At 44.6% G+C, this 19,849-nt stretch overlaps 1 protein-coding gene across 1 annotated transcript in view; it reads right to left on the bottom strand.

Moving 5' to 3' along the window:
* The window catches only part of THADA (THADA armadillo repeat containing), a 591,430-nt gene that overhangs the window by 214,367 nt on the left and 357,214 nt on the right, over positions 1 to 19,849 (bottom strand). The window contains 1 exon segment of the mRNA XM_040430339.1: positions 14,819 to 14,987. Coding sequence (XP_040286273.1) covers positions 14,819 to 14,987 — 169 coding nt within the window.

The raw sequence follows: 19,849 nt of genomic DNA, 5'->3' as shown, positions 1-19,849 counted from the left end.
GCAAGGAATTCAGTTGTCATTCCGATCCAGGAGAGTGTGACCGGCAGTCATTTCCCTAGGACAAAATGGTTAACAAGCGTCGGGTGGACGAGGGGAGCAGCTGCTCATGAATAAGAGAACCTTTTCTCTGGAAGCACATGACTTTTCTCTGGCAGGTTCTGCCAGCATTAAAGGGCTTTTCTGGGCTTAAAGGCTATGGACACCTTCTGGATCATTTTTTCTTTTTATCATTGCATTTTACTCATTTTGGGCAAAAAAATTATAATTCCAATTGGTTTTTATAAAAAATGTACAGCCGTTTCTGAGATATAAGGGTTAAAAATAAGTCTGTTTGAAAACAGGCTTATCAAGAACTGAGCTATAATAAGCGAGGTCAGGAGACCAGAGATAAGAGCTACACATGAGCTGTCAGAAGACAGGATTTCAAAGAAAACAGACTACAGAGCATAGATGCGTATCCTATCCTAAGCATAGATAAAGATGCAGTGTTCTGATGTTGTCCGGCATCCATGCATGACAAAGACCCTTGGGACTTATTGGCGATGTCACAACCTTTCTTTGAACTTCTCAACTTCGGGATTTGCGAATTTGTGAATGCTGCACCCCGCACTTTTGCTGGATGATTGTGCTGCTGGCAACTTTCTTTATCCTATCCTAGACACAGGTCATCAATGTTGAATTGATTCACATCGCAACGGAAATGATGAACTTTGCAGCAAAATCAATTACAAATCTCCAAGTTGTTCATTTGTTCTTGGTTGCGGTCCGCAGCAAAACCCAAAATGGATGGATTTTTTCCACTGCGTTAAATCCTGCACGGACACACCCGTAGACGAATAAACCTGCCATATGATAAGCTGTATCCCACAACCAATGCTAATCAGGCCACAGATTTCATTTTTTAAACGCTGAAAGAAGTCAGCTCCAGGTGTGAGCGGAGTCTGCAGGGAGAGGGAGGGGGCCCATTATAAATGTTGGTATGGTGCCCAGCACTTTCTAGTTACGCACCAGATGCCAGGCTTTCTCTCACCACATGGTAGATACGCCGCCGGGTCCAATCCATTTGTGCCAAAAATGCATATATATATATATATATATATCTGTAAATTAAGCCTTAAAGGGGTTTTTACAGTGCTTTTATATTGATGGTCTGTCCTCAGGATAGGCCATCACTAACTTATTAGCGGGGTCCGACAACTCGCACAGCTGCCGATCAGCTGCTCTGCAGTATTTCCGGCACCAACGTAACCAACGTAATGGGTGGAGCTGTAGTTCCGGTGCTGGAGGTACTGAACAGCAGGTCGATGGAGATGTCAGTTGTCGGACCCCCACTGATCAGATGTTGACGGCCTATTCTGAGAATAGGCAGTAGGTCTATAAAAAGACTGGAATACCCCTTTAATCTGGGTATGGTTTCCATATGATACCATTTAGCTCTGCACAATGAATACAGGAACCTTGCAGTGCATCGCAGCCCAGCGTGGCTACTTTGCCATTCATGTATCTGGGAAAGCTGGGTGGTCACCACCCTTGTGGGAGCATTACTAGCAGCCATTCCCTCGCAGGAATCTTTTCCATAAGGCCTCATGCACACGACCGTATTTTTTCACGGTCCGCAAAACGGGGTTCCGTTGGTCCATGATCCATGACCGTTTTTTCGTCCGTGTGTCTTCCTTGATTTTTGGAGGATCCACGGACATGAAAAAAAAGTCGTTTTGGTGTCCGCCTGGCCGTGCGGAGCCAAACGGATCCGCCCTGAATTACAATGCAAGTCAATGGGGACGGATCCGTTTGACGTTGACACAATATGGTGCAATTTCAAACGGATCCGTCCCCTGTTGACTTTCAATGTAAAGTCAGGAGTTAATATACCATAGGATCGGAGTTTTCTCCAATCCGATGGTATATTTTAACTTGAAGCGTCCCCATCACCATGGGAACGCCTCTATGTTAGAATATACCATCGGATTTGAGTTACATCGTGAAACTCAGATCCGACAGTATATTCTAACACAGAGGCATTCCCATAGTGATGGGGACGCTTCTAGTTAGAATATACTACGAACTGTGTACATGACTGCCCCCTGCTGCCTGGCAGCACCCAATCTTTTACAGGGGGCTGTGATCAGCACAATTAACCCTTCAGGTGCCGCACCTGAAGGGGTTAATTGTGCGTATCATAGCCCCCTGTAAGAGATCAGGGGCTGCCAGGCAGCAGGGGGCAGACCCCCCTCCCTCCCCAGTTTGAATATCATTGGTGGCCAGGGTGCGGCCCCCCTCCCTCCCTCTATTGTAATATCATTGGTGGCCAGTGTGCGGCCCCCCCCTGGCCCCCTCTCTATTGTAATATCATTGGTGGCCAGTGTGCGGCCTCCGTCGGCCCCCCTCCCCCCCCTCTATTGTAATTTCATTGGTGGCCAGTGTGCGGCCTTCACCCCCCCCCCCCCCCCCGCCCGATCATTGGTGGCAGCGGAGAGTTCCGATCGGTGTCCCAGTTTAATCGCTGGGGCTCCGATCGGTAACCATGGCAACCAGGACGCTACTGCAGGCCTGGTTGCCATGGTTGCTTAGCAATATTACAATATTAGAAGCATCATACTTACCTGCTGCTCTGTCTGTGACCGGCCGGGAGCTCCTCCTACTGGTAAGTGACAGGTCTGTGCGGCGCATTGCTTGGTCACTTACCAGTAGGAGGAGCTCACGGCCGGTCACAGACAGCGCAGCAGGTAAGTATGATGCTTCTAATATTGTAATATTGCTAAGTAACCATGGCAACCAGGCCTGCAGTAGCGTCCTGGTTGCCATGGTTACCGATCGGAGCCCCAGAGCGATTAAACTGGGACTCCGATCGGAACTCTCTGCTGCCACCAATGATCGGGAAAGGGGGGGGGGGGCCGCACACTGACCACCAATGATATTAATACAATAACAATAGAGGGGGGGGCCGCACACTGGCCACCAATGATATTACAATAGGGGGGGGGGGGGCAGGGGCCGCACACTGGCCACCAATGATATTCAAACTGGGGAGGGAGGGGGGTCTGCCCCCTGCTGCCTGGCAGACCTTGATCTCTTATAGGGGGCTATGATATGCACAATTAACCCCTCAGGTGCAGCACCCGAGGGGTTAATTGTGCGGATCACAGCCCCCTGTAAGAGATTGGGTGCTGCCAGGCAGCAGGGGGAAGTCATGTACACAGTTCGTAGTATATTCTAACTAGAAGCGTCCCCATCACTATGGGAACGCCTCTGTGTTAGAATATACTGTTGGATATGAGTTTTCACAAAGTGAAAACTAATTTCTGAAAAAGCTTTTATGCAGACGGATCTTCGGATCCGTCTGTGTGAAAGTAACCTACGGCCACGGATCACGGACGCGGATGCCAATCTTGTGTGCATCCGTGTTCTTTCACGGACCCATTGACTTGAATGGGTCCGTGAACCGTTGTCCGTCAAAAAAATAGGACAGGTCATATTTTTTTGACGGACAGGAAACACGGATCACGGATGCGGCTGCAAAACGGTGCATTTTCCGATTTTTCCACGGACCCATTGATAGTCAATGGGTCCGCGAAAAAAAACTGAAAACGGCCACGGATGCACACAACGGTCGTGTGCATGAGGCCTAAGTCACCTTTCTGCAGGTCTGCACAGGAGAAGGATTCGGATCTTGCTCTCCATCGCCGTTGCTTTAGGCTATACTGTATACTATATTTTATATTTAGCAATGGGAATTTTCATTTCAACCTCAGGACGGCTAAATTACAACAGCCCCCAATCCTGTGTACGCAGCAGTAAATCTCCCCCGTATTCTTCTCCAGCTATTCTGGTCTAAACTAAACACAGGAAGTTTTATAGCACTTAATAACATAAACATCAGATGGCAGCTATACCCGCTAACCGTGTAACGGACTGCCAAGAGAGCCGCGCCAAGCAACCACCAGAAAAGACTGCTTTATAGGGCGGCTAGAGCAACGCTCTGCAGCCCCCGGGCTGTGCATGCATGCTGTGAGTTGTAGTTGTGCAGCAGACTGAGAGTGGCAATTTGCAAGCCATAGATACGGTAATAAAGTAGTATCTCTCAAGTAAGAGAACCATCTCGCCAGCACCAACTCTTGGAAATGGCTACCTAACAAATTCGACTTTCTAGCAAGCCTTGGGATGTGACAAGGGAATATAGCCAGGCCAGATATCCATCCGTAGACGGCTGTTTCGGGTGCTTGCCCCTTTTCAGTGCGGAGTAGGAATCTGGCTGGCGGGTGCGATGACTTGAATGCAGCTTAGGCAGGGTTTCCCATGGAGAATTGCCAATAGGCCTCCATACCACGGAGTACTTCCACAGCAAGTCTCCATACAGGAGATTCAGCCCCCTGACTAAGCCACAAGCCTTACATACGGGGGGGTTTCTATTCTGGGGTTCAGCCTTATTGGGATAAACAGTCTATCCTACCATTTGGACTGTCATAATAGGGACTGAAAAAGCACTTTAGATTCTGTTATAATTTTCAACAATTCTATTTCGTTAGAGGAGCCAAAAAATTTTAAAATGGAGATCCGGACAAGGGTCCATTCACACGTCCGCATAATGGGTCTGTATCTGTTCCGCAATTCTGCATAACGGGTGCGGACCCATTAATTTCAATGGGCCCACAAAAGATGCGGACAGCATCCGCACTTCTGTTCCGCAGCCTTGCAAAAAAAATAGAGCACGTCCTATTCTTGTCCACAGCAACGGACAATAAGCATTTCTATCATAGTGCTGGCCATGTGCGGACCGCAAAACAGCTGCGGATGTATGAATGGACCCACTGACTTAGGGCTCATGCACACGAACGTATTTTCTTTCCGTGTCCGTTACGTTTTTTTTGTGGACCGTATGCGGAACCATTCATTTCAATGGGTCCGCAAAAAAAAGCGGAAGTTAACCCGTGTGCATTCCGTTTCCGTATGTCCGTATTTTCGTTCTGCAAAAGAATATAACTTGTCCTATTATTGTCCGCATTACGGACAAGGATAACACTGTTCTATTAGGGGCCAGCTGTTCGGTTCCGCAAAATACAGAATGCACACAAACGTCATATGCATTTTTTGCGGATCCGTTTTTTTCAGACCGCAAAATACATATGGCCATGTGCATGAGCCCTTATAATGGACATTGGGGGAGATTTACCATATTGTCCTTTGTGCCAGAGAAGTGGCTTTAAAAAGTTGCAAACTGTGTGTTTGTGGCTTTTATACTCTCTCTCCATTTTTCCAAATGGGGGCGTGGACAAATTTTTCTTCATTTACATCAGTTTTCTGGCGCAAATGTAGCCAGGAGTCTACGGCAGCTCTGAGCTATCATAGATTTCTATTTATACGCACGGCCTGCAGGAGGATGCACCTAATTTATGACGAGGCCTCGCAGGGGATATAAAAAACCGAGGCAGAAAGTTCCGGTCACGATACATTTTTCCCATAGCTCTAAAGCTGCCCAGTGGCCACTTCATTCTCAGGTCCCAGAGGTCAAATCCCCGCCAATCATAAAGTAATGACCTATGCCAAGTTTCACACTTGCGTTGTTAATTCCGGTATCGAGATCCGGCAGAGGAATGAAACAGATCCGTTTTGATTTGGCACATCAGGATGCGGTTATGTGAAATCAAAATGGGGAAAAAACTGATCTGTCACTCAATACATTGAAAGTCAATGGGTGATGGATCCGTTTTTTTAGGCTCCTAAAAAACGGATCCGTCACCATTGACTTTCTTGTTTTAATTGCTGGATCCGTTTTTTTTCTGTTTATTACCGGACACAAAACCGCTTGCAAAACGGAATGCTGCAGGAACAGAAGACATCCTGATGAATCCTAAACGGATCTCTTTCCATTCAGAATGCATGAGGACTAAACGGAAACGGAAACGCAGCCCAACTAGCCTATGCTAGCCATATAACACCACTTTAAAACAGCCCGCTCATGGGCCCGCAGATAGACAGTGTTTCCAATAATATAACTGAAATTCAGAGGAAACGGCTATTTTTGCACCAGGCAGTAGATTGGGGCCTATTCACATGTCACAGTTATGTTGCAGTTTAGGAAAAATTACAGCAAAAAAAGAAGAAAAAAAAAGTGACTGCAATGTGTGAATAGGCTCTCAATTTGGAAGTGAGTGTAAAGTCTCAGACCTCTCCTGCCATGTCGCACCTAGGATAATAAGATATATTCACACGCGGCAAATTGTTGCACAGACTTGAATTAGGTTGACAATTAGGTTGACAATCACATGGATCTCTGCATGTCCTACTCAGAAGAATGGGACAGCGCTAGAAACATCTACTACACTGCCACGTCTGACTCTACCCTTACTATGCCAGTGCTCAGGTCAGTTAAGGGACTGATGCCCTCCAGCGGAGGATCATTAATCACATTACGGCTTTGAGGAGGTGGTCGGAGAGTTAATGAAGTCGACTCCGGAGATATAAATATAGCAACTTACAAGCGATTGAGAAACTGATCCCAAAAATAAAGCAACAACAGACAAGCAGATTTCTGCAGACTGGCACCCACATGAAAGGGCATGCCTGTGGTTAATAAGTGTGGGGCTTGTATGAACACAGTTTAAAGGGAGGGGGAAACGCTCCAGCTTATTTCTCAGGTCATGCCACCTCCACCGCAGAATAGAAATGAAATGGAACAAAAAACAAAAAACTTGCTTTTTGCAGCGCCAATGCTTGGAAGTGATATATATCCTCCTCCTACAGAATGACTGCACAAGCGCCAGTGCTGGCCCTCACCGTGCAGCGGGCAGAATGTGTTGGATCCATAGTCGTAATCTTCAAAATTAGCACGTCAGCGAAACCATCCAAAAGGACGAGCTACCCATGTGTAGATACCGGTTTCTAGGGTTCTTGCCCCCCATTGATACAGAGCAGGGTACTAGTTGGCTGGATGAGGTGTCCTAACCGCAACTTGGGGAGGGGGGGGGGGTACTGGTTCGCATTGAAGAGACCTAACAGGTGTAGAGAGACATATTTAAGGCAATGCTCCATGGGGAAAAAAAGCATGCTAGAGGGGCTGTCTACAGGTGGGTCACTCTTCATTTTGGAGGAGTCTCTCATTTGTCTGATGAGCTCATGTGCATACCTTTTCCTGAAAATCAGTCTCCATACATCCACCGGATCTCTTAAATGAAAACCAGTACCCGCGAAACGATTATTACATATTTGCCAACAAAACTGGGAAAATGGTGGGCCAACCGCATAGGTCGTGGTCGGGCTTTGAGCATATTTAATAACATTACAGCTCATTAAAGGGTTTATCCCAAGATTAATGTAACAAAGTTAAAATCAGAAATCACATAGTACATGACAACCTCTTTCTAACAAAGCTAGAACCAGCCCTGTACCTCACATGGATCCAGAGATCTCCCCATTCATTGCTCTGCTAGATTTAAATCAAGCTGACAGCTCAGGGGCGTGTCCTTTCTCAGGTGGTGTGTCATTTTCTTGCTGTAGCTTGTGGCAGTTGAAGGATGGAGCTGAGCATGTGCGTCCACCTCAGTGAGGTGGACAGAGAAATTAGAAAAAGATTTAACAGCAGGTGGCGCTATACAGATAGATTTTATTGAATAACTCAGCGGCTGTGCAAAATTTTTAATTACATGTAATTACAAAAGTATTCAGATCCAGGTGCTGGTTTGAAAAAAATTTAGAAAATTTTATTGCAGGACAACACATTTAATGAAGTTGACTGCAGAGATAAATATACCAACTGAGCTAATCTGTATAGCTCTGCCTGAGAATCAGTACCAAACTCAGCTTTCCTTACCCCTGAGGCAGTGTTTTGTGCAAGTGTGTGGGTTATGGGGGTTTCCCGGAGGTGGTTTTGATGTGGTCATAGAGGCAAGGCTGAGGGACATCACCGACGAGGCTAAAATGTGCCAACTATGTTAGGCCCCATTCACACGATCGTATTTGGGGGCCGCAAAAGATGCGGAGAGCAAACCATGTGCTCTCCACATCTGTATGTCCATTTTGTGAACATAGAACTGCCTATTCTTGTCCGCAATTGCGAACAAGAATAGGGCATGTTCTATTTTTTGCGGAGCCGCGGCCCGGAAATGCGGATGCATCTTTTCTGTCCCCATAGAGAGTGAATAGGTCTCATTTGTGGACGTGTGAATTGACCCTAAATATGGTATTGCAGCTCTGGCCAATTCTCTCCAATGGAGTGGAGTAGGAAAACCCGACACAATCCATGAACCAGTGTGGCAGTGTTTCTAGAAGAAAGCGGACACGTGACATTATTGTACTACTAAGGCCAAGTTCACACTTCACTTATTTCCATTGGTTATGAGCCAAAACCAGGTGCGGGTCAAAAGCACAGAACAGGTGCAAGTCTTTCCATTATACCTGATATCTGTGAAGGCTTCACTGATGGAAAAAACTGACCAAATAACTGAAGTCTGAACTTCAGCATCATGGCCCTAGCGGATTCAACATAGAACACAAATCAGATCTGTACAATAAAGCCGCTGCTGGCTCCTTCCAAATAGGAGTATAGTGTGATAAGGCTGCCATAAACATGGATTCTGCAGAATAGCGTCTATCTGTCCGTACGGACAAGGCCTGTGACTGAATAATGCCGTCCTCCAACCGGATATGTGATCGAGGACTACGCTGCAGCATTAGGAAATAACCGCACATCTAGTCCCTATATATTTGTGTTACTCAGTGAACCCCTTTAATAACGTCAATCCCTTTATGTGGATAAATTGAAAAGACGGAGATTTGAGAGGTAAAGTCATATTCTTAACGGGCATCTGTCAGCAGATTTGTACCTATGACACTGGCCGACATGTCGCATGTGCACTTGGCAGCTGAAGGCATCTGTGTTGGTCCCATGTTCATATGTGTCCACATTACTGAGAAATACGATGTTTTAATATATGCAAATGAGCCTCTAGGAGCAACGGGGGCGTTACCATTACACCAAGAGGGTCTGCTCTCTCTGCAACTCTGCCCTTTGATTGACAGGGTCAGCACGGGGAAAATGTCATCATTCTTGGTCCTGTCAGTGCAGAGGGTGACAAGTGACAACCCCTATGGGCTCCCAAAAAGAACCATCTATAGCTGCAGCAACTTTTTAGAAAAGGACAAGGGTGAGATCTGGCCTGTTAAGAAACTGGAAGAGTGGTCAGAACCTGACCCAATGTGTAAAACACTGTCCAAAGACAGAAGACACCTACGCAAGAGAATCGTACAGACATCTGTTTATTGTACTATGGCTGCAGTGGATTTTCTCACAACCTACAAGTGACGCCAGCTGGACACAAGGCGCGCCAATTACAACACAGCAGCTTCTTTTTATCATCACAATAACCAAATAAATTTCTTACAAATTAATTATGGCAAGCCAAAAGAGCCTGTTTATAGTTATTTGTGAACTGCAGCGGCCGTCATGAGCAGAAGAGCCAAGTCACACAACATCCTGAGGAAGAACATGTACAGAAGGCTAGCTGATCCCTGGAAATGATGGTGACCAAAACTAAGTTTCTCCTGAATGGGCTGAAAAATGTGTTTTTACTTTGTTTATCAGGTTCCTGCATAGTCATCCTGCCTGGGAGGGGGTTGGCAGAGGAAGCAGGGGGAGCAACAGTGCAAAGAGTGGCTTGGGTCCGCCCTCGGTGCACTTAACTGCTCATTTGCATACTTATTAAAAGGACTTTTTCTCCAGAATGAAGCAACGGATCGCTAAGTGAAAATTACAGGTAAGAAATGTGTCATGAACCTGACCCTGCACTAGGAGTAACTGAGTGTGCCAGCCAAGTTCAGGTTCTCTCTCTCCCTACTAAAAAAAATAAAAAACTTTAAGCTCCAAAAACTTTCGCAACCATGAACACATCTCAAAGGTGCCTTTGTCTTGATCATAACACTTCTACTTTTATTGGCACTAAATATGAAATTTTGCCTCAACTGGTATAGCAACCGGGAAGGCCAAGGAAGTGTTGCAATCTGGTGGAACCATTCCTGGAAGCCATTGCTGTGTGTGTGCGAGCATTATCCTCCTGAAAAATGCCAGGTGGAATCCATGCCCTGAGAGGAAGACACGTAGACGTAAGATGCCCTGAACATATCTCTGAGCGGTTAGTGTCTCTCCTATCACTACTAGGGGTGACCGATCGTCGTATGCGATGACTCCCCAGTTCATCACACCAGTGGTTGCGGCAGTGTGTCGCTCCACAGAACACTCAGGATTAAAGCACTCATCGCCAGGTCTCCATACTCCAACCTGACCATTGTTGGATCCATCTCTAAAGACGATATGGTTCTAGGTTTCTGGTGCCTAATACCACTGCAAATGAAGGTGACAGTGGCTGTGTGTCAAGGGCAGGGCACATAGTTGGTGCCATGAGACCAAATTTCCTTCTCCTAGGTGCCTGGACATGTCCCAGTAATGAAGGTGTCACCAGTGTCTGGATGGTGGACAACACAACTGTGGCAGCTACTCGTGCTGGTCGACTGGTTCAACCAATCATCTCTACTGGTGGTTTGTCTGGGCCGCGCAGAGCCTGTTCCCTGGACCCATCACCTAACCACTGCTCCCAACACCTCCTAACAGTATAGATAGCCATCCTGCTTCCTTCAGTCCAGTGATGCGCCCCCTTCTCAAAGTCTGTCAACTGAGCAAAACGTCTTTGGGTGCGTTGAAGAGGCCTGTCTAGCACTTATCGTTCTCTCATCAAGAGGTACTCTTCCCAAAAGTAGCCTCTGAGAGCCTTTTTACAGGCCAGTAGGGAAGCACTTTTATACCCTCTTGTGGCAAGACCCGGTATCTAATCAGACCACACTTGTAATCATTTACATATCTGCCTGAGACATAACTGCATACAATTTGACAGTTGCATCTAGTTTTATCATTTTTAATTTTTTTTTGGTCAATGAGTATATAAAACCTTCCCTGGGGGCAGCCATATTGGACTTGGAGACACCCCCTTCTTTTCAGTTTAGTCAGTAGAGCAGGGAAATGAGTGCTTTACGGCAGCTGTAATGAATAATGAGTCAATGTTTTCCATTTAACATGGTATAAGACAGTAGGTTTTCTACCACAGAAAACACCTTTAAACTACCCTGGAACCATACAGATTCAAAACTACTCTGTCGGGACGTCCACTGGACGGGGCAGCCTGGTTTATTGCAACACAAAACCGTCGTTTTCAGAATGAGAAATATGATAACTTTTTTTCAGCACAGCACATGAACTCTTAAAGGGATTTTCTGGTACTTCGATACTGTCAGCCTACCCTCAGGATAGGTCATCAATATCAGAACAGTGGAGTCCGACTCCTAGCACCCACCAAACAGCTGTTTCGGGCCACCGGTGCCAGAAACTACACCGAAGATGAAAGGCTCTCTCCACTGTGTAGTTTCTAGCGCCAACATACTGCAGCTCAAATGCCAATCACCTGAATGGGAACCGAGCTGCAGTACCCGGCACGGCCACTACACAGTAGATGGGACCTTCAGGCTCCATCCACCATACAGCTTCCGGTGCCTGAGCAAAACCGCTGACCAGTGGGGATGTCAGGTGTCGGACCCCCACCCTTCAGAATAATATTAAGTACCCTTTAGTATAATATCCAAGTACCCTTTAGTATAATATCTAAGTAACCTTTAGTATAATATCCAAGTACCCTTTAGTATAATATCCAAGTACCCTTTAGTATAATATCCAAGTACCCTTTAGTATAATATCCAAGTACCCTTTAGTATAATATCCAAGTACCCTTTAGTATAATATCCAAGTACCCTTTAGTATAATATCCAAGTACCCTTTAGTATAATATCCAAGTACCCTTTAGTATAATATCCAAGTACCCTTTAGTATAATATCCAAGTACCCTTTAGTATAATATCCAAGTACCCTTTAGTATAATATCCAAGTACCCTTTAGTATAATATCCAAGTACCCTTTAGTATAATATCTAAGTAACCTTTAGTATAATATCCAAGTACCCTTTAGTATAATATCTAAGTAACCTTTAGTATAATATCCAAGTACCCTTTAGTATAATATCTAAGTAACCTTTAGTATAATATCCAAGTACCCTTTAGTATAATATCTAAGTAACCTTTAGTATAATATCCAAGTACCCTTTAGTATAATATCTAAGTACCCTTTAGTATAATATCCAAGTACCCTTTAGTATAATATCTAAGTACCCTTTAGTATAATATCCAAGTACCCTTTAGTATAATATCCAAGTACCCTTTAGTATAATATCCAAGTACCCTTTAGTATAATATCCAAGTACCCTTTAGTATAATATCCAAGTAACCTTTAGTATAATATCCAAGTACCCTTTAGTATAATATCTAAGTAACCTTTAGTATAATATCCAAGTACCCTTTAGTATAATATCCAAGTACCCTTTAGTATAATATCCAAGTACCCTTTAGTATAATATCCAAGTAACCTTTAGTATAATATCCAAGTACCCTTTAGTATAATATCCAAGTACCCTTTAGTATAATATCTAAGTAACCTTTAGTATAATATCCAAGTACCCTTTAGTATAATATCTAAGTAACCTTTAGTATAATATCCAAGTACCCTTTAGTATAATATCTAAGTAACCTTTAGTATAATATCCAAGTACCCTTTAGTATAATATCTAAGTACCCTTTAGTATAATATCCAAGTACCCTTTAGTATACCCTACACATAGAACAAAACTGCAAGAGCAGTGGAAGCCAGAGCTTAGATCTTCACAATCCTTTCCATGTAAAGTCAGCCTGCTGTTTACACATATACAGGACTGCCAGCGGTTCAGAAAATAAAAGCATTTGTAGGTCTCTGCAGACCAGAAGAGTATCTGAGGCAGAGGAGCTTCCAGATCAATAGCAGATACACACGGCATCTGCAGGCCGGGGGAAGGCGTAATGATAAACAGCCTCATGTGGAAAACTGATCTGAAAATTTATACTGTTTGGAAGAAAAGCTGAATTGTGGAGTAGACAGGGCTTGGAAGGCAGAATTATTTCCTGACTTGGGAAACTAGTCCTGCCCACCATGGTATGCAGCGCTGCAGTAAAGCCAGAGCAGTCACGCAAGTCCCAGCTCGCCTCCAGCCTCCAGCATTTGTATCATGCATTAGAAAACACCGGAGAATCCGGATCAGTGATGATAGGAGCGCCGGAGAAAGAGGGAAACAGTCATATCACTAAAAGGAGCGATCTACCAAATCAACCTACCTAATGTCCATCTACCTAATAACCCTCTTGCTATTAATATATGTTTCTTTCTATCTATCTCCTATCTATTATGCATCTATTATCTGATATCTAATATTTACCTATCTATCTCATATGTACCTGTATCTCATATCTATGCATGCAGGATTTTTATATCCACTGTTTTTAACAGAGTCTCCAATGCAGGTGTGAACAAGCCATTAACAGATAATAGCCAAACCAATCCCTCTATCCACCCGTCTGTCTGTCTACCCGTCTGTCTGTCTACCCGTCTGTCTGTCTACCCGTCTGTCTGTCTACCCGTCTGTCTATCCATCCAACTATTTATTTCTATCTAATATCTATGCATTTAATCTACCTGTCTAATATCTATCTATCCATCCATCCATTTATCCTGCTGACAGCCACAATGAAAATACCGTAAGGCTATATTCACAAGACACGCAATTCTCTACCTTTACACTGTAGTACTAATCACATTTTTCCAAAAATACATTCAGTTTGTGACCCTCTGAACCTCTGTTCCGCCCAGAGATAAGATAACACACTAATCTCACCTTATGATATCACAATGACTTTTGTCAAGCGATACTTTCAGCTCATATATGTATATTGTGCCTCTATTCTTAGCTAACATTTCCTGTAGAAAGCCATAGTCATCAGAGGCAATGCTCATATTCTCCTTCTGCCACAATTCCTGTCAAACATGATGTAAAATAGCAGCATACATAGAAAACAGGAATCCTACAGTAAAGGGATGATGAACTAGGGGGCCAAGGTTTGAACCAGGGACGCCTGCTGTCTGGACCTGGTATACAAGAAAGCAGAGTAGGGGAAAAAGCAGGAGAACTTTAATCAGGATAGTGGGGGAAGAAGCAGGAGGCTATACCTGAGGAGGAAGGGAAAGGGTGTGTGAAGAGAAAAGGAACGGAAAAAGGAGAGGTAAGTAGCTCATGAGAGAGAGGACAGAAAGACAGCAGAAAGCAGTGCCAGAAACAGGTATCACTGAGAATTTAGCAGAAGCCAATCTCACCATCCCACCTCTCACTGCAGCTTCATGAGCCACAGGACCATTATTGCTTAGTCACAAATGGGGTATGATCAGCAACTTTCCAACAGATTTATTATTCCTTAAAAATAGGAAATGTTGCAAATTGCAATGCAAATCTGAGTCTGCTCACAGCAGTTGTCAATTTCACTTTCGGTCTTTAGGACAGCCCACGAGGAGCCAAATTTATTAAAAAGTGTGCGGCGTTTAATAACTGTAGTGACATTTACTCCAATGAACTGATTTTTACAACTGGGGCATTCAAAGCCATTGTTTCTGAAAATTAGCTCCACACAAAATCGGATTCCTGTTGGGTTCTCCTTTGAGAGTGATCATCATCCAATAACACAAGAAACCCAATTCCTCCCTACAGAAAGCTATTCTCCATTTTAATCTGAGGAGTCTTCTCGTGGAGTTTCTATTTCAGATGAGACATGTCAGAGTTTTGGAGTTGCGGATTCTGAATCAAAGGAATTTTTTTCCACTTTGGCAAACACTGTTAGATGTAGTGCAGCATTAAGAAGGATGGTCTCGTACCTGCAGAAGCACGCCATGGATGTGGTTCTGCTGTACCATACAGCTACCAGAATCTGGGAGACTCCTTAGCAGATTTGCTGCAGTTTGAGGAATGTCTTGTATCATGAGAAAAGGAACAAGAGCCCGTGCCGCCATCTCTCGTGAACGGTAAACTGGTGAGTGGCCACACCTAGGAGAAAGAGGAAAACATTATTGTGGAACCAGATTTTTCAACAACACTGAAAATAAAATGTACTAAACCTCTGCTTTACAATCAAACCTCAATCAAAGCTCCATTCTTTTCTGATGCAGCGCTCCAAATTCCATGCACAGACACAGTGAAATGATACATTGCTGCCACTAGGAGGAGCTTCTTTATGGCCCTGCACGTATGTAAGCTAGGGAGTGCCGCCCAGTTGTACCCCGTCTGTTAGGACGGACCATGCAAGTAGGAAGGGATAGAGGAGTGGGTGGATTTCATGGCTGCACTTATCCCTACCTTTTCGTGACAGAATCACAGGCCTTACCTAAACCATGGACTCTATGCGAGTCCTTACGGATCAGGTACATAATCTCGCCCAAATGGTGCAGGAAATGGCAGAGAGGCTACAGCAGCAGGAGTTGCTTCAGACCCCACCTATAGCTGCCTCCTCCTTTCAGAATCTTGAACCTCATGTTAAGTTGCCGGATCGTTTTTCAGAGGATCGTAAGCAGTTTCTGGCATTTAAGGAGAGCTGTACGCCCACACTCATCGGGTTCAACAAAGAGTAGGCATTATTATCTCTTTGTTGCAGGGAGACCCACAAAAATGGGCTTACTGTCTCCCCACGGATTTCGCTTGCCTAGCTACTGTTAAAGCATTTTTTCAGGCTTTAAGTGTACTCTATGATGAACTCGATAGGTCGGCTGTGGCAGAGTCTCAATTAAATTCTCTTAGCCAGAGAGACAGACCGGTGGAGGAATACTGCACCAAATTCCGGAAATGGTGCGTTTCCTCTGGCTGGAACGATCCAGCTCTTAAAGGGAATCTGTCACCTCCAAAAACCATCCCAAGCCGCCAGCAGTACCTGACAGTAGCCAGCTGCGTGTTTCCGACGATAATTTTCTTCCTGAACGCCGATGCGGCTAAGGCTCAGAAAAAGTTATTTTATCCCCTGCCGACGCAGCGGCCTCCTTGCTTCAAGTCAAGATACCCACGCCCCCTTCCCTGCCCCTTCGCTGTGACTGACAGCCGGCAGTTCTGCTGGCTTTGCCGAACTCTCTGGATAAGCGCTGTCAGTCACAGCGAAGGGGCAGGAAAGGGGGCGTGGTCATCTTGACTTGAAGCAAGGAGGCCGCTGCCCCTTTGACTTCAAGCATGACTAGAGAAGCGTGCCGGCAGGGGATAAAAGAATGCTTTCTGAGCTTTAGCCGCATCGGCCTTCAGGAAGAAAATTATCGTCAGAAACACGCTGCCGGCTACTGTCAGGTACTGCTGGCGGCTTGGGATGGTTTTTGGAGGTGACAGGTTCCCTTTAAGTGTCAGTTCAGGATAGGGCTCTCTATAGACTTGAAGGATATGTTGGTCAGTTATCCCGTCCCCGACACCTTAGAACAAACAATGACTTTAGCTGTTAGACTGGACTGACGAATAAGGGAAAGACAAAGAGAACAACTGACGTTTCCACAGGTGGCAGCTAAACCTGACTCCTCACCCTTGAGCCTCAAACTTGAGGATCGTCTAGAAGAGCCCATGCAGCTCGGAATGACCATGAAGGATCAAAGACGTCAAAGGGCTGCCGGCTTATATTGCGGAGAATCGGATCACTGGTTACGGCAATGTCCTAAAATCCCTCCCTCCAGGAGATCTCCCAGTTGGCCAGAAGGTACTCCCCAAGGTGGTTAAAGAGAAAGTATTATTACCTGTGGTTATTTCTTTTGGCACTAGTAAGGGTTCTGGGAAGGCATATATTGATTCTGGGTCCGCCTCAAAGTTTATTGACCACAATTTTGCTCTGTCCCTTGGTGTGCCCATTTTGTCTCTTGCTAATCCAGTCGGCACAGTAGAATATTGTACCCCTGAGGTGACCTTGACTGTGGTAGCACTTCATACGGAGTGTTATTCTTTTTTGATTTTAAAGAATTTAACCGTGGAGATAGTTATTGGCATTGCCTTGGCTCCAGGTCATAACCCAGTCATCAACTGGTTCACGGGTGAATTAGAGAAATGGGTCTTAAAGTGTGATTCATGCTGCCTACCTATTATTCAGGCTGGAGTCACTACAGAGTCGAAAACTTTTCCCACGTATATCAATGACTTTGCTGATGTTTTTTCCATTTCCAATGCTGATTTCCTTTCCCCTCATAGACCATATCATTGTGCCATCAATCTTGTTCCGGGATCTAAGCACCCTAGGGGTCGTATTTATAATTTGTCCGGTCCGGAAGTCTATGAGGGATTACTTGGAGAGCTTACAAAAAGGACATATTAGACCCTCGGTGTCTCCTATGGGGGCGGGGTTTTTCTTCGATGGAAAAAATGGATGGTGGACTGAGACAATGTATTGATTATAGAGAGTTAAATAAGATTACTGTTAAGAACCAGTACTCTTTGCCTTTAATCCCAGACCTGTTTAATCAAGTTCATGGAGCTCACTGGTTCACTAAACTTGATCTCAGGGGGGCCTATAATCTTATTCGAATTAAGGAGGGGGATGAGTGGAAAACGGACTTTAATACCCCTGAGGGTCATTATGAATATTTGGTGATGCTGTTTGGGTTAAAGGGGTTGTCCGAGTTATTTTTTTGTTCTTTCTATGTTCCTAACTGGGCAAATATAACAGCTTTCCAATTAATTCACTTTATCTCCAGTGGCTGGTTTCTCAAATTTCACTGAGGGTCACATGACCTGTGATGTCAGCTTCTCTCCCTGCTCTGATAAACTTAGTTTACAAGCCTGTAAACCAGACCTCACTGTGCTGGCCACGCCCCCCTTCACTGCCGTCTGCTCTCTCTCCTAGGATTCTTAACCCCTTCAGCTGCACACACTGGGTATCTGCAGCAGTGACAATTCTGGGCACAGGAGCTGACAGACTAGAGAGAGCATTGCACAAGAAGGTAGGGGGAAGATCCTGTGTGTATTAGCAGTGACATTATACAGTTGGGACTTGTAGTCCTACACATACAACATGCTGCAGAGTCTCCCAGCAGGCAGACATGTGACTCAGGGCAGCACTTGTATTCACTCCCTTAGCAGAGCAGGGGGAGGGGCAGAGATTGTTTTTATTGCATGTAAACAAAGGGCCAGAAGAGAACCAGAGAAATGAGGAAATATATATATATTTTTTTGCATAAAACTTGCTTAAATTAGTTATATATTTCTGCCCTTCAGATTTTCAGTGCTATATTTTTTTTTTCTTAACTCGGACAACCCCTTTAATGTGCCTGCGGTTTTCCAAAATTTTGTCACTGACATTTTTAGGCAATTTATTAGAAAATTTGTGATTGATATATTCTCACAACCCAATCCTTTAAGATGGATCCGGGGAAGGTGCAGGCTATTTTGGAATGGGTGAGACCCTTCTCTCTTAAAGCGTTACGACGCTTTCTGGGTTTTTAAAATTATTACCGGAAGTTTATAAAAAAAAAATCTATTATTGCAAAGCCTCTCACTGACCTAACCAAGAAGGGGACGGATCTAGTTAATTGGTTGCCTGAGGCCATAGAGGCGTTTGAAACACTCAAGAGGTGTTTCGTTAACGCCCCAGTGTTGGTTCAACCAGACCAAGAGAGACCTTTTGTGGTTGAGGTTGATGCCTCAGAGGATGGGGTAGGGGCAGTACTATCCCAAGGGTCATTAACTCTCATGAACCTAAGGCCTTGTGCTTTCTTTTCTCGTAAGTTCTCTTCTACTGAGAGAAATTATGATATTGGTAATTGAGTGTTACTTGCTATTAAATGGGCCTTTGAGGAATGGCGTCATTTTTTGGAGGGGGCTCAACATTGTGTTACGGTACTTATCGATCATAAGAATTTAATGTTTTTGGAATCTGCTAAACGTTTGAATCCCAGACAGGCTAGGTGGGCATTATTCTTTATACGCTTTAACTTTTGCATTACTTTCAGGCCAGGAAGTAAAAATGTCAAAGCTGATGCCCTATCCCGGAGTTTTTGTTCCTTTCAGTCTCCTGATACTCCACCAGAACCTATTTTGCCAGCAGGTATCATTGTGGCTGCGGTCTCTTCCGATTTGATGACAGAGATTACTGCGGGACAACTCTTGGCTCCGGTACAATCCCCTAAAGATAAGTTGTTTGTCCCTGGTCATTTGCGTCTCCGACTATTAGGTGAGTGCTACAATTCAGTCTTTAGTGGGCATCCTGGCATTAATGCCACCAAGGAACCATTTTCCAGGTTTTACTGGTGGCCCACCTTGTCTAGAGATATCCAGTCATATGAATCCTCTTGTGAGTTTTGTGCCAGGTCAAGACTCCTAGGTCCCATCCGGTGGGTGAGGTGCGACCGCTGCCTATCCCTAGTAGACCTTGGTCCCATATTTCGATGGATTTTATTACCGACCTATCGGTTTCGGAGGGTAAGTCGGTTGTGTGGGTAATTGTTGACAGGTTTAGCAAAATAGTTCATTTCATACCTGGCAAAATTGCCCAATGCTAAAACTTTAGCTTTCTTTTTCGTGGACCATGTAATACGTCTACACGTAATTCCGGAGAATGTGGTTTCGGATAGAGGCGTTCAATTCGTCTCAAAAGGGCCTTTTGTCATAAATTTTATATTTCTCTGTCTTTTTCTTCGGCCTTTCATCCTGAAACCAACGGTCAAACTGAACGTTTAAACCAGTCTCTGGAACAGTATTTGAGGTGTTACGTCTCCGACAACCAACATCTTTGGGTGAAACATTTTTCCTTGACTGAATTCGCCATTAATAATCAAGTTAACTTGTCTACTGGTATGTCGCCCTTCTTTTGTAATCTTGAATTTCATCTGCGATTTAGCTCATTCTCGCAGTCTTCCTCTCAGATTCCTGAAGCTGATTTGGTAGTTAAAAAATTGTGC

Source organism: Bufo bufo, chromosome 4 (assembly GCF_905171765.1).
Source record: "Bufo bufo chromosome 4, aBufBuf1.1, whole genome shotgun sequence".
Classification (NCBI taxonomy): Eukaryota; Metazoa; Chordata; class Amphibia; order Anura; family Bufonidae; genus Bufo; species Bufo bufo.
Note: the sequence above shows the minus strand (reverse complement) of the source record. Positions and strands in the feature narration are given on the sequence as shown.